General features: G+C 41.0%; 1 protein-coding gene across 3 annotated transcripts in view; it reads right to left on the minus strand.

Annotated features, from left to right (window-relative positions):
• Positions 1–16,150, minus strand: part of Slc35f4 (solute carrier family 35, member F4) — a 227,319-nt gene that overhangs the window by 13,801 nt on the left and 197,368 nt on the right. The window contains exons 1-3 of one of the 3 annotated variants that reach the window (XM_030248088.1): positions 6,550–6,625; positions 6,389–6,449; positions 1,280–1,499 (exon numbers count right to left, since the gene is read on the minus strand). In XM_030248088.1, the coding sequence (XP_030103948.1) occupies positions 1,280–1,499; positions 6,389–6,449; positions 6,550–6,625 (357 nt within the window). Of the gene's footprint in view, positions 1–1,279; positions 1,500–1,667; positions 1,800–6,388; positions 6,687–9,978; positions 10,165–16,150 lie in introns of those variants that run through there. The other 2 variants (NM_029238.2, XM_030248087.1) reach the window with 2 other exon arrangements.

Genomic DNA, 16,150 nt, shown 5'->3' on the forward strand with positions numbered 1-16,150 from the left:
TTTCTTATTTTATTTCTTATTAAATCTGTTTTTTCACTGTTCGTGTCAAGCTTCCACTCTGAATTTCTGAGCAGTGTCTCTCAAACTCAATCAGAGTTTTTGCAATTGCATGCTTACTTTCTTCTCTAAAGGGATAGAATCTTTCTATCACCAAGACTGGGCTTGAACTCCTGGTCTCAAGTATTCCTCCTGCTTCAGCCTTTGGAGGGACTGCTCCTTCAGGCTGCATCAGTGCACCCAGCTCTTAATTTTCTTTGAAAAAGAAAGCCTTTCAGCCAATGGTTGTCAGGCATGTTCTCTTCTCGTAGATGTCACTTTTAGCATTAGGAGAGAGGCAAGGACCTAGACATACTGTCAACAAGAACAAGATTTGGGTAGAAAAATACATTTCAAACCCCATCTTAGCTCTTCCGGAGGAGCATGCAGTGCATGATCTCGGTACTGCACAAGCAACACCCTCATGTGGTTTTCCTTGTAAAGCGTTATTGCCTTGATGTGGACAGGGTGGGGGTGGTGGTGGTTCCAGATATGAATGGGGTCTAGCTCCTGAAATCCACACAGATCCTGAGAAATCTGTTTCTAACATGGAATAACCACACAAAAATTCTATGTATCAGATATAATTATATTTTAAAAAATCACATATATTTATTTAAAAATCCGTGCTCGTACTAAAAGAAATAAACTCAAAACTGAGGTGTTAGGCACATGTTTAACATAGTTCAGTTAAGGATTTGCACCCCAAAGTACAAGTTGTTGCTTTTCTTTCCATTCCTAGATTAGTCACACTAGATATATGGCCACTTTTAATAGCATTCTGCCATTACCAGTGACTTTAATTACTGTTTGGCAATCTTTATCTACTTACACCAATATTAATTAAATCCATCTGGGTAAGGGCAGGCTGGGGGTTGTTCCAAAATATGTTGATTGACACAAGCAAATCACAATCTTTGCTGTGGCTTATTCTCTCAGACCCTTCTTTGCTGAGGACAAGGAATGGACTCGATAATAATTCTACAAGTTAATTCTAAATTAGGATCTCAATTTCTCAGTCTGGTTCAGGGCCTACTGCTGTAATCAACTGACTCCCCAGCAGAAACAGCCCTTTCTCCTCTCACGATGCTGTCACTGCCGGGCTTTCCTAACACATCTTCCAATTGCAATTTGTACTCAGAACCAGTGGGGCAAGTTTTAGAGAAACTCCAGGAAACAGCAGTGCGGTGATAAGATTTAGGAAGCAGGGAGGCACCGCGCATGGAATTAAGTGTGCCATTACCCGCACGCCCATGAACCTGTCCTTCAGCACAATCCAGGACAGCAAGAAGACAAAGGCTTTGTTGCAACAGAACAGAGCAGAGACATCAGTGGCCGTCAGCTTCTTTAAAGCCAGCAAATACAGGTAATTTGTCAAAGTCCACAGAATAGAAAAAGGAGCAGTTCTTTTAAGAAAGAGCTTCAGTGTCAGGCCATCTTCACCAAAAATCCGACTGCATTCCCTAGGAAAGAAAGAGAGGTTGATACACAGGCACTATTGCAGACCCGTCCCAACTGGCTGACTTGCCATGACCATTGTTAGGCAAGGGCACAAACACTGGGTGGGGTCCATCAGGCAACTCTGGAATCTGCTGAACCCTGGTTTGTCACCTGTCACCTTTAGGAAGTACCTCAGGCGGTCCTTGGAAAGAGCCCCCAGCTGCTCCACCAAGAACAGGACACTTTGCTCATCATATCCTTCTGAGTTGACCAGCCACTCTGCAGCCTTTGAAGGTCCTGGGAGAAGCCTGGAGAAACTCCAACATGGGCAGTCGACCAAAGTCACTAGCTACTGACAAAGCTTGAAGCTTCCCACGTGCAAAGGGGACGGGACCAAGGTGGCTGCTGTAGTGTAACTGGGCTGCGTGGGTGGCTCCCAGAAGCCTGTGGACAGGGAGCTTTTGTGTGTCCATCAAGCCTCCCACGCTTTGCGATTTAATTATTTCTGGGATACTGCTTCTTTGTAAGATCTCTCTTCAGTGACAAAGTTTAGTTTTCTTAAGGCAGAACAAAGAAAGTTTCTGTGACAACCCTAAAAAGTTAAGTGTGAGGCTCAGGGTGTACCTAAATGCTCACAAGCAGCGTCCAGTTTGAATTCAGTACATGAAAGTAGTCACTTCCTTCAGTGAAACCTTTGATTTGTTTGATTTATGATTAAATTGGCTACTCATCTTTTGGGGCCACTTTAATAAGTCATATTCAGACAGGAGCAGCAGTGGGGTGGTGACAGTGCCTAGCTTCTGTGGTCTGAAATGACTCCCTTTGGAAGTATACTGTAATTGCAATCACAAATATGAACACATAATATTTACTGGACAGTCATCATTTGCCAGCATGATATTTTTAAAAGTAGTATAAATATCTTGTTCAAAGCAACACTTTGCTAATATTTGGGCATATTTACAGGAGAATGCATTTTTATGGCTTAGACAGTACAAACAGTAGTTCAGCTTTTACTGAAGAGAGATCACTGTCCTGAAAGCACTTAACATAAGCTAAGTTTATGTTAAGGGATTTCTACAAATGAAGTAGCCTCCTGTTTGGGGATGCTGGAATGAAAGAGTGAGAAGGGCTCTAAGAACAGGGAGCTGAGCCGGAAATAACGAGTCACTGGGTAAACCCTGCTTGCATTTGAGTAGTTAAGGATGCTGGGGTTTCAGAAAGGTCAAAACTGTGTTATACACATATACACATATACACATGCATGCGTGCAAGCACACACACACACACTCTGAACCTTTGTCATGCAGGGAATTCTGTCTTGTGGGTTGTCTTTCATGTGAAATAGATCTTTAAATTGGGAGTTTTACTAAAAGGAAGATGAAATTTCCCAAAGGGAAGTTTTTACTTGACAGAGACACAACTTCACTGTAGGGAATCAATAAAGGCCAAAGCCTTCAGTAAAGCACACAGAAGTCTCACGTATCACACAGAAAAACTAATGGCCCCTTTGCAGCCCTGCAGCTGCTGGTGACAGTAAGTGGCAGCTTTGTGAAGAGGGTGAATGGCAATGCTTCCACACTGCCTCAGATGCAAGGTTTGCTCCTGGTAGGGTGGGGCATCTGCCTGGCCAGAAAGCAAGAAGGAGTTGAGAGTCCTTGGTTTATTATTTTATCCACCACCAGTAGATGCCTTTGTGAATACACATTTACCAAAGCACACGTAGAAAAACATTTATTAAATGGCTTTCTCTCTTCTTATTCCTGGCTCTGTGATGGTTCTTACCTGGAGACCATAGTCACCAGATGAGAATCTCAAGTCAAGCCAGTGGGGCGGGGAAGGAGCATAGTTCTCTAGGGATGGAGAGAGACAACTATCCAAGGGCAAAGTGGCCCACAAAGCTGATCACTAGCACAGGTTGTTCTGATCTAGCTGGTCACGTCACGCAGGTACTCAGTCTTTCCTTACTTCTCTGTCCACTCATTCCTCTCATTGCTGTCTACCTCCCCATATGAAACTGTTGTTGCAGACGACAGAAGTCTTCCTCTTATTCCTTCCCTTTCCACATTCTTAGTGACCCATGTGAAAATCTATGCAATGTAAGCCTTAGGTCTTGAGAAATGTGAACACTCAAAGAACGGGTATTTCCTAAGGAGCAATGAACAGTGTGCCTCTCTTTGGGGTGATGGGAACAGAATATCTGGATAAGAGGCAAAGTTTGGAATGAAGCCAGGGGCTGGGGAAATAATAAATTAGTTACACTCCCTGTATAGTAGCAGCTTTTAGTTATTAAGCACTGTCTGTATGTCAAGTGAGCACTTTTTATATACCAAATGGTGCTTTAAGCACATTTCATCACAGACTGCTGGATTTGACTCTCATTCTTTCTAGAGATTTTTTTTTTTTTTGCCCTGGTAATGAAGCATCTTTATTAAAGCTACAGCAAATAATTTCCTTTCTCTGTAAATTTCAAATGTACTTGAGGCACTTGAGTTCTGGCAGTATTTAATTGGAACAACAGATTCATCAAAATCCATTTCTAAGGGGACATATCTTATCACCTAGATTTGATACTTTATTGAAAATTCCTTTGATGTTAGTGATAAGAAAATAAAATCCCATGAAATTCTTCCATACTGTTGAGGAAAAAAAAATGAGAGATCGTCTGCAATGGGAAAATTCTGCCTTCAGACTTCCACACTCACTCATGCCCCCCTGTGCAGGCCTGAAAGCTTGAGAGCCCCTTTTTAGCAGATGCTGTTAATGAGTCTGCAGGGAAAAGAGATCAAAGATCCAAGAGTTTTTTGACCATGTTTCGCTCTCATTGTTCTCACTAGAGAACAGGCCTCTCACAGATAGTGTTCTCTGCTTCACAGTAAAAGTCCTTTGATTCGATTTCAGAAACTACCAGCTTTGCTCAAACTCTGCTGACAGGTGGAGGCATCTTGTCAAGGTACAGAGCCTGCAAAGCTCAGAGTTAGTCCGATAGGAGGGATGTGGGGGAGAGGCAGCTCATTCCTCAAGTCTCCTTTCAGCCTGCTGTAAATGTCTTAGCCTGGACAGAGCAGCGCAGCCTGCTTCACAGTGCTCTCACGATGCACTCCCTCCTCTTATCCTTTAATTGTTTTTATCACATGTGTTTCAAACCACAGGTGCTTTGCGGAAGAGCACAGACAGCAAGATATCTGGCACACAAACAATTATGGGGCTTTTCTTTTTTAAATAAAAGGTAATATTTATTGTTTTATTTTATTTTTTTAATTAAAAATTTAGATTTTTAAATTTTATTGTATATACATACCATGTATGTTCCTGGTACCCAAGGAGGTCAAAAGAAGGCATCAGATCCTCTGGAAGTGAAGTTATGGATGCCTGTAAGCTACCATTCGAGTTCTAGGAACTAAACCCAAGTCCTCTTCAAGAGCAACAAGTACTGTTAACCACTGGCCACTTCTCCAGCAGTCTTTTTGTTTCTTTAAATTAAACATTGATGGTCACATAGAGAGAACTAGCTCACAGTGTGATTTAACCATTCCCTCACACTTCCAGATAGGTGACAAGAAGTGGAAGTGTTTTAAAATCTAATCTCAGAATGTACCAATCATAATAGTCATTTCTGTTTGGTTGAGCACAGGGGAATAAAGAAGGCTTATTTGAGCTCCTGTGTGACACATTCATTGTCACTCTGGTGAAGATCAGGAACTGTGATCTCCTGAGGACACGGGCATGAGGACACAGGCATGAGCATTGTAGTCGCAAAGGTTGTTCTTCAGCTCTGGATTTTCCCTTTCTAACAAAGAAACTGTGTGAGTGTGCATGGGTGTGTGTGTGTGCGCGCGTGTGTGTGAATGTATGGAGAGGCAAGAAGATAGTTTTGGCTGTCATTCCCCAGTTACCATCCACCTTGTTTTTTGGGACAAGGTCTTTCACTGGTCTAGAGCTCACCAGGGAGGCTGGGCTTGTTGGCCTCTGAGTTCCAGGGTTCCTCTTGTCTCCATTTCCCCAGTGCTTGGATAACAAAATGCTCAACCAAGCTTATATATATATTTTTCCCTTTTCTTTTTTGTTCTGGTACAGAACTCAGATTCTCCTGTTTGCAAGGTAAACACTTTACCTGCTATAGTCTACAAACAAATAAGCAAAAAACCAAAAAAATAAAAAAACCCAAAAAACTAAAAGCAACCAAACAAAATAAATATGACCAAAACATTGCTTTTGCCTTCCAAGAGTGCTATACAGAGACTGACATTAGCCCTGTCAGGTTACTGAGCACTTCCAGAGACCTGACTTAGTACTAAACAAATACCAGAACCATTAGACAAGTAGGCTAGCCACCATTACACATATTTACCAAATAACACAAAGGCCCAAGTGTCCCACCAACAGAAATTGGCATCTCTTCAGGTTGCTCAGTGCTCAGCTTCCCATCTCAATAAGCAAGACAATTTCATCTGTTAAGGCATCAGAATGCTGGAAAAATTAAGCAAATGTTTGTGTAACAGCAATTAATTTTATTAATATAGGTTTTTTTTTCCCTCTAGAGTTTAGGACAGTTTGAACACATGACCTTCAGAGACAAATAAAAAAGAATCTGAATATAAATCAGGGTTCTATTCTGTACCGCTAACCTCAGGCCAGAACTTCAGCCTTTTGGAATTTGTTTCTGTTTTGTGTTAAGATGGAGATACTGACATCACCTGAATGTTTCTTACCATGATGATGGTGATGACCTGAGGTAAGGGACACAAAGTAAGGGGGCTCATCCTGCTTCCTCCCATTCATCACCAACCATAGAGCTCTCACTTCTTTATTTCCACAGTGAACTCCATTTATATCCTAAAGAGTTGAGAATTTGCACATTTGCATAAAACTTGTTTTGAAACATCTATAAATCATTGAACATGGAACCTACCTGAATTTTTTTATTGGCGACTGCTTTTCTTGAGCTGTGGCTAGATGGCCGGAATAATAGACTGGGAAAAACATAATGTTCCAGTTTGTTGAAAACCATGTCATGAAAAAGGGACAATAAAAATTCTTGTAAGTGATTTTTACAATTTGTGTGGTTCCAACCCAAGATGATGACACTGACAAGATGATCAAGAGTCCCCAGATGGTCTTCAGAACCATGGATGTGCAGGACAGGCATCGAGCCTTGAGTCCGTTTTCTTGGCTGCTGCTCTCAGGACGAGTCTGTGTCCCATCATCCCCTGAAAACGGGAGAGGAATACAGATGTGGAGGAGCAGTCAGATGTGTCAGCTTCTTTAAGAAGATGCGTGTAACTACAAGCCTGATTGACATGCCAGAGTTTGTCTTTTTTTTTTTTTTTTAGTTAGCACCAGAAGAGAACAATGATCCCCCTCCCACCCCCCCCAGCTTATACTTTTTATTTTACATTTTTGAGATTTTGCTTATTTTTATTTTATGAAATAAAAGTATGAGGTGTTTGACGTGTTTGATTTTGTAAGTATGAAGTCTACACACCATGTGCAGTGCTGGTGAAGGTTAGAAGAGGGTGTCTAATCCCTCTGGAGTCACAGAGAGTTGCAAGCCACCATGAGGATTCTAGGAATCGAATCCAGGTCTTCTGCAAGAGCAGCCGGTGCTCTTAACTGTTGAGCCACTTCTAGCACCCCACCCCCAACTCATTCTGTCTATGGACTTTGTTTTGCAGCTTCTGGTGTGGATGTGGACCCCACCAAGTAGGTAAAGATGCCCGTGCATGTGGAGACTGTTACACTGTAGGCAAGGTTTGCCTTTAAGAATATTCTACACCTCAGCTTCTAAAGACCTGTGGTGGGCCTCAACTAGCCCACGGGAATGTATTGGGGTTTGCTGCCCCTAGCAGAAGCTCTAAGGGACATCCAGAGATCTACCAGATCTCTTCCTCTTCCTCTCTGTCATTAAGACTGAAACTCTCCAATAGCCACTCTTTCAGCCTATGTTCAGGGGTGGGGGGTGGTTTGGGATAAAGTCAACTGAGCCAAACTAGCCCTGTATCCACCAACATGAAAAGTCGACAGAGGTAAATACTTGTTTTTGTACTCTACAGACATTTTTTAAAATGGTACCAGATGACTCTTAAACTGAAACCAGTGTGTCCCAAGAACAGAGCAAATGTGACTATACAAAGTCATTTCCCAACTTGTAACAAATTATTGTTCAATGTGTTTCAGGAAACACAGTAGGCTTTGTTTGAATTTTAACTTTTCCTAAGAAAATCTAGTTGCAATTTTCACATTAAAATAGTCAAAACTGTCTGGAGTTGATAGCCATCACTGCTCTTCCTTGTGATAGAAAAAAATAAGTTAGAAATGAATTCATGTACCTCGCAGGGACTAAGAAGGAGGACGGCCCCCCACCTGAGATCCTACATGGCAGCCTCTTGCAGGGACATAGAATTCTCTGCAAGATTTTCTTCTGTTTCTAGGAACTTAGCTGAGGCTTAAGGTCTATACTTGGAGTGGAAGTGTGACAGGTGGGACTTTTCTCACTCAGCCTTTCAAGAACCTGCCTGAACACGTTCCTACTACTTGATGAAGCAAAGCCCAACTCTCTCTCATACCCGTGAGGCTACAACCTTTACTGGGCTAATGCTTTCAAAAAAATGATCTTTGAAAGTAAATCCTTCACTTTGGAATATAAATGTGAACCCAGCACTTACTATGGAACTCCTTTGTCTTATAAGTAGTACCGAATTCTTGGGGTCTTGAGCAAGAGCAGGTGAAAACTGCCATTCTCTGATTTATTTATTCAATAAACTCTTTGGAGACTCTTAGATCTGGCTCTCTCCTTGGGTCTCAGGGATTCGGGGTGAAAAACTTGAGTTATAGTCTGGTGAAACACACCTGACTCAAGACGATAAGAGCCAGTTCATAGAGACAAGGTAGCATAAGGAAGAGAAACAACATGGTCGGGAGAAAGCTCCTTAATGCAGAGACACTGAAGTGAGGCAGGCAGCAGGACTTAGCTACTTCCCTTGACTATGAGCAGATATTATCACTCTTGATAACAGTTCTGCGAATGTCCTGTGACTGATGCAGAGAGGTAAAGGGAAAAGAAGGAAGATAAATAAAAATGCTGGAATCAGAGACTGTTGTGCCAGAAGGCCGGAAAAGAAACACATTTACAGACAAAAAGACCTGAGGCGTGCTCGCTTCAGCAGCACATATAGTAAAAAAAAAAAAAAAAAAAAGACCTGAGGCTTGGGTGAAAGGCTCTGCAAGTGAATATACTTCTAGGTGCCTCTGTTCTGAGCACACATTCAGTCTAGGCTTTATTCATATAAAATAATCTATTTATAAGTCAAAAGGACTCTAAAAGAGGCCTTTTAGTCATTTTCCTGCCTCTTTTTTACTTCTTACTATCTCTATTACGTTTCACAAACTGTCATTTTTTTTTTGCTCATTAAAAACAGTTTCTTAATATTCTGCTTTGTTTGTTTTCTTTAACCAGTCAGTTATTTTGAATAGTATGTTCTGCTGTTGTTTTTAATGCTGTTTGAAATTTGAAAGAGATTGTGGCATGTTGCCAGTCAAGCAAAGGGTCAAGAAAAGGTGGCTTGGGATGCAGACAGAGGAGGTACAGAGGAGCTGAGCAGGGAACCCAACTAGAGTATCTGACATCAGACAGGAGGGGGACACACTAGCCAGGCAAGATCCAGCAATGTTGGCAACTGGTGAACAAGATATGGGGAGGGAAGTGTTTGTTTTTGTTTGTTTGTTTTTTGTTTGTTTGTTTGTTTTTTGTTTTGTTTTGTTTTTTTCCTTTCTGGTAAGGTAGATGAATGGTCATTTGATGAGAAGATCAAAATGAATATGAACTTTGGGTTTTAGAGCATTCTGTGAGACAGGAAAAAAGGTGTCCAAGACTAAAAACTCACAGTCTTTAGCAGCAACTGATGAATCCAGCTGTATCTAGAAAGTTATACTTTGCTGGGAAGCCATGGATATAGCTGAGATCCATCTAGCAACCCAAGAGCTGGTGAGTTTTTGGGTGGATGTGAGGAAAGGCTGAAGGCCTTACATGACCAGAAAAATGCTAATCAGTTAAGTACCACCCAGGAACTTGGGGAGACTGGATTGGTGCCAGGGACTGGTCGTCCTGACAAGAGCAAAAGCACAGTCAGATTTTGATGAGTTTTGATTTTATATCATCCCTGAAGCCCAGAGCTGAGTTAAAAGAGGCTGGGGTTTAGCACTTGACGATGAGAAAATGAGCTACCTTGTAAATTTCATCAAATATCATCATATCAGAGTCAGAGATCACTATGCCGTAAGTTTTTTCATGACAGATTTTGGAGTTTGGTTTTCTATGACACAGTCTATCCCTGATAGATTGCATCTCCCTCTGCAGTCCTTCCTCTTCCCATTTGATGAGTCATTCATGCACTCACTCATAAGAGTCCCCAAAAGACTTCTGCCTTCTGTGCCCAAGGCAATGCTTTCCCTGGCGGTTTAGATGGCTATGCATTGCTACTGAAGAGAAGGTCACCCACATACCTGATCTGCTCTGTCTCTCCACTCTTCGACCACAAACTCCAGAGGATCCTCGGCTCTGAAGTTCAAGAATAGGAGCAGAAGAATCTTCCGTGACCGACAGAGGGGACAGTTGCCTGCTGATGCTGCTGTGTGAACTGGGGCAGTTGGGTCCTGGTTTGCATCGAGTAACTGATGATCTGGTGGTACCTGGAAAGATAGAGGGTACACCAGTTTGAGAACTTCTGAGCAGCAAAATCAGAAGTGCCTTCAAGGTGCTTGACAGTCAAGTACATGACCAAGTCAGTCTCAAAGAACTCATTTCTAAACCATAAATACACCCCCCATGAAGAAAATGCATATAGGCAGGCTCCCAGTCTCTTAGAGCCTCTTTTGATAGATTTGTTAAGTAGAGTTGAGTGTTTGGAGATGATGCTTGGGCGGGAACTTGCATTTCACATCGAAACTGTCGACAGAGCCAAACAGTTTAGTTAAGGAAAGGAAAGCATTGCGTTACATCTGCTTTCATCCCTTTCCTTCCTTAAGTGGCAAAGGTGCCAACAGCATTTCCTATCAAAGCTTACTTCATGCTTTTCTACCAGTTTCACAGCTAAAGTCCAATTTCACCCAGAGTCTTTATCCAGTGTGGTAGACAAAAACTCACACTTTATCCAGACAAAACCCCACAGCAGCCCACTCCTTTTCTGATTAGTGTTCTTTGTATCCCCAGCACAGGATGGGCTTCATGGGCTGTGCTTAGCACAGTTGTTTAGGAACTGTGCTCAAAGAGGCCCATCCCAACAATAACTGCGGCTGAACCCTCCATTCTTCAATCCCAAATGGTGCTATTAGCAACATCATGAGACAGATACAGGTGCATTACTATTGACCAGACTCCGGTCTTTATTTGAAACCCACTCGATTTTATCACTAATGTTCCTATTCTAGTATTACATCTAGGATGCTGTGTTACATCCAGTTACCACATCTCCTTAGTTGCCTGTTGTCCGTTACGGTAGATCACTTCCCCTAGTTTTAAATACTTTTGAAGGTTTTGAGGAGTGATGATAGTTTTGTAGCATTTCCCTCAAGTGAGATTTGTCCTGTGTTTTCTGCATGATAATATTGGGGATATGGGTTTGGGATACAGTGGAGAGATAGAATATCTATTTTTGATATGTTTGCTACCAGTATGCCATCTATGTCTGCTACCAGTATGATATCTTCAATAATGCTGACTTTGGACACATGGCTGAGGTAGGATTTATTATGTTTCTTTCTTTTTTTTTTTTTAAACAGAAAACATTTCTTTTAAAACTTTATTTATTTATTGTGTCTGGGTACTTTGGCTGGATGCATGCACGTTTGTGTACCACATTCATGCCTAGCTCTTGTAGAGGTAAGAAGAGGGTATTGGAACACATGGAACTGGAGTAGGTATGGTTGTGAGCTACTGTGTGGGTGCTGGGAATTGAGCCCAGGTCGTCTGGCAAAACAACCAATGCTCTTATCTGCTGAATCATCTCTCCACCCTCAATTCATCAGGCTTCTTGATTTCCCTTCTTGTACTTGATTTTCCAGGTAGTGAATAAGTCCTGTCACACTAAGGGATGAAAGGCAGAGGGTTTAGGCCACTTTATAGAGTGTTCTTTCTTGACTATTTGAAAGTCTTTCACAAATAAAACATTTCTTTCTTCATTCTTCCATTAACTTATTCAGTAATTTATACTGGTATGGACTGATATACATTTATTTTATACTTTGAGTTATAGTCAAACCTACATTGTTGATTTTTGCTCCAACTACTCAAGAGGCACTTCCAAGTCTCGCTGACATGCTTTCATTATATTGTTTATTTTTAGGCTCTGTTTAAAAATCCCTTAGTAACACAAGATTCTCTTTCTGGGCTTGCCTTTTATTGTTTCCGTCCCTCTCTTAGAAAGGATCCTTATATCCTTGAAGAATGGTGTTTAGAAGCCAGTTCTTCATTGTGAATGCGTTCATTGTTCCTGGCTTCCTATGATTTTGAGCCCTCACCTGTCAGAGCTTGAAAATATTGTGTACACATGTTAAGAATATATGTGTATGTATATGGAACCCTAGTCATACCTGTATATATGTGCCCTACAGTTTATATGGATTTTAGAATTTGAGTCAGATATTCTATGTACCACATGACCTTAAACATCATTTGTTCCTTCCATTGAGGATCTACCAAAGTGACTAGATACAGAATATCAGAATCAACTTAGACATGTATATACCAAGATGGGTGTACATCTCTCTTCACTCTTTGGACCTTTGTATTTGCTCTTCCTGGTAAGGCACGAGTTCCCTTATCACCAGTGGGAAGAAGAACATCTTTCTCTTTGTGCTGCAGTAGCCACGTCTTGATGTGTTTCTGCTAAGATGGCAGGAGATATCTAATGAAAACTGGAGTCTCGAACTACTAATGACATCCTTGTATATATTAGCTTTGGATTTCTCATGGCATATGTTAGGTGGACAACTATGGAAATCATCAGTCTTGCAGCTGAGAGGTAGCTGTGTCAAGGAAAAGGGAAGCTTGCATTCCTTAGCTCTCAAGAGCTAACAAGGATTAACCAGAAGAGTGTAAAGGCAGCCTTAACTCATTGTTTGCTTTGCTATTCAGTGATGTCCACCGACTTCATCTTGTGTTCTTTCCCTTTTATTTTTATTTTTTAATCCTGAAGAATGAATAGAGATGTCTAGAGGTTCAGTTAGCTGCATTCATCATCTATTTCTGTCTGTTCCAAGTTGGCCTGACTGAAGTGTATTCTTTAATAATGAATTTAAAATGTAGAGATACTCAAGAGATCACACACTGATATCGCTACTTAAAACAATGCCACGTGCTAAGAATTTTCAGGGTCTTGTTTTCATATCTAAAATGTTCACTGAACATTGTGCAAAGATGTTTCTAACTGAACTGTGTAAGTTTGGTGGCAAGAGACAGAGATTCACATGCACTTAATGACTGAGTCTTTTCCAAAAAAGGTTGATTCACAGATTCTCCTAGGGTCTTTCAAAATCGTCTCTTTTATCCTATGTGGTTCCATGGGGTGGGCCTCTTAATCATCTTTTAGGAAAATATTAGGTTTCCTTTTGTGCTTCTCCAGCATTTTTGATGGGAAGGAGGGAGTCTAGAAATATCCTGGGCTGCAGGGTAAGATGGAGTTGAGGCCATGATTGCCTAAATTTGGCAACATATGATAATTAGTGATTTTGTTGGTTTGTGGTTCAAGGCATCAAGCTCAAAGCATGTTAGCACAGGATCCACAACTCAGTGGTGTGTCGTCAACCCCCCCCCCAACGCCTCAGGTCTGCAAGCAATAGATTTGTAACCCACACAAACGATTTCTCTTCCTTTCTTGTTTTCCTTGGAAACATTAGATCCTGGCATCTGTGTCTCCATAGCACACAGCATAGCCAATTGCCAGCTGTCTCCTATTGCCTGCTTTGTAGAAGAGACTTGATGGGAGTTCATCTCCTAGAGACATTTTAGTTATTAATTCTAAAAAAAAAAAAAGTGAACCTTAAGGTATATGACTAGGCCTAGAGGCACACTAGGAGCTTAAGCCACAAAGCAGCCATCACCAATGTTGAAAATAAAGATACTGTCTTGTCCTACACCATCTTATACCAATCATTTAATATAAAACCAACTATGACAAAAATTCAATATTTAGAATACCACTTGAGATGCAACAAAACATCATAAATAAATCACATCTACTTTCTAAGCCACTAAGTGCCTGGTTGGAAGCAGGGTTTGCAAATGCATGCATAATATTCACTCCAATAGGCTCTGAGAATAAGCTATGTTAACGGTGCTAGGCACTAAGTCTCTCAGAGTAGGGTCAGGTCATTTGTCTACTCTCTCTTTAAGGCATGGCCATCATGGATGATTTAAAAAAATCTACCCAGGCAAGAGAATATTTTTTTCTTTAGTGATGGGGCTCTGCCTGCTCCCAAATTCAGTGGGGGCTCACCAGACAGTTAAGTACATATTATTAAGTAGGTTTGTGTCAGGGGCAAAGTCAGATAACTGAAGGATGCATTATCCTCCATGGCTACGTGGAGCTCTCAACTCAGTACTAAAGTTAGACGGGAGTGAATCTTGAACTGTGGGTTAGAGGGGAGTGAATCTTGGAACAGGGAGGCTGTATAGTTATAGCAAAAATGTCCCTGGAAAATGAACAATGCTTTACCAGACAGAGTTTTAAGCTGAGGAGCGGGCTATCTATTTAGAAGAAACTGAACACAGGAATACATGATTTGTGTACCATAGGGCCTAATAGTAAATAGCAAGACTTTGAGATAAGAGCACAAAAGACCATGGGCACTCTGGTTTTCTGCCTTTACCTGTTCCTTGAAAATGAAGTTCTGCCCAACTGGAATCAAAACAGCATGTAATAGTTAAACACGCAGGCTGTCTAAATCTAGGAAGATATGGCAGGAATCTAGATCAGCAATATCCAAGTGTAGATACTGAGCCCAAGCTGGCCATGTGAATCTCCATCCTTCTGCTTCCACTTCTGTTTGGATTACGTGGCTCACAGGAAGTACTCAGTAAGTACAGGTGATGGTGACTAAACGTGAGTAGGTACTTTTAGAACATTGACTTCATGCATTAGAATCTATTCTAAATTAGGTTAGGAAAGGGGGGAGTTTTCAGGAGTTTAGCAATTCAGGGACAGAATATCTAAGATGTCCCTGATTCAGGAACATCTGGAACAGCTATGGTACCATCTCTTCATAGTGTTAGCTTTCCTCGTAGTACCCGACTTCATTTCCTCTCATTTAACTGAGACTTGTCATGTGTGCAGAAATGGCAAGCTTTGGGGTTTTCTTTCTTACAGCTTTAAGCTTAAGAGAGAAACGTGGCTGCCTAGAGTAAAAAAAAAAATCTTGAAGAAACAGTGTATATTATACTGACTTCTCATCTAGCTCCATGGCTAGTTGTGGAAATATTGTAAAAAGCTCCCAGAAAAGACTGAAAAGTGCTAGGCAAAGGATTCCATAGGGATCTACTCTAAGGAGTTCAAAGCCAGAGGAAAAGAAGGAATCTCAGCTACTGACCAAGGGAGGGAATTGCTGAACATGTCTAATGTAAGGTGTGGTGTTTTAGATAAATGGAAAAGCCAAGGTGGTAAAGAACAACTAGAAAAAGTGAAAGGCAAAGTGCGAGGGCAGTTTCTGTGTGAGCAAAGATGATGTGGAAGATAACAGATCAAATCTGCAGTTATTGTTTAAACCAAGGACGCTACCAAGTGCCTTTATCTCCTATGGGCACAAAATCCAATGAAGCCTATGGCCTCACAAAATACTCTTCTGAGTTGCTCTGTCAACCTCATCTTAGCTTTCCCTAGATCATTAGATAGAGAGCATGTACAGATCTGGTGAGCATCAATCTTTTTCCCTCATATCCCCTCACAATCCCCTCACATCCTCTCGCGTGTTCATTATCTACCCAGAGCATTAGAATCTTTGGTGGATGATTCTTCTAACAGACTGTTTCAGATAATGTGTTAACTGAAACCAACTTCGAGATTTTCAAATAATTTTTGATGGATGGAAGAGCTGTGGTATTTTTCATGATGATGTTAACAGTCACCAAAGAAACACTGAAAACAGAAATAGAATTCTATACTTTTTTCTTGTATTTGTTGGCAGTCATCATTATCTGATGCTTTTTCTTACAGTAACATATAACATTTCGGCAAAAGACTAGGTAGAAGGCTATATTTCGTTAAGAAAATCATTTGTGTGCTAATGAGTGGCTTAAAAATGCAAAGTGCCTTTGGAGAAGAAGCAAGTTTGGTTCCCAGCACCTAGGTTAGGCAGTTCACAACTGCCTGTAACTGCAGCTCCAGGGAATTCAATGCTCTCTTTTGACCTCTGCAGGTACCAGCACACATATCTACACATACACATATACACATAATTAAAACTAAATCTTAAAAAGTAATTTGTGTTGAATTTCATAGACAAAATATATTTGACTGTAGTAGGATTATTGTCATCAATATTTGGATGGCATTTATAAAATTTTTCTGGTGTTTGCCTAAAGGTTCCCTTGTTCTTAGGTAAACACGTAGTATTAAGATTATTGAAAAGGGTTATCTCAGTAGGTGGTCCATGCACAGGTAATACTACAACTTTCCATTTTGAT

This window comes from Mus musculus, chromosome 14 (assembly GCF_000001635.26).
Source record: "Mus musculus strain C57BL/6J chromosome 14, GRCm38.p6 C57BL/6J".
Taxonomy (NCBI): domain Eukaryota; kingdom Metazoa; phylum Chordata; class Mammalia; order Rodentia; family Muridae; genus Mus; species Mus musculus.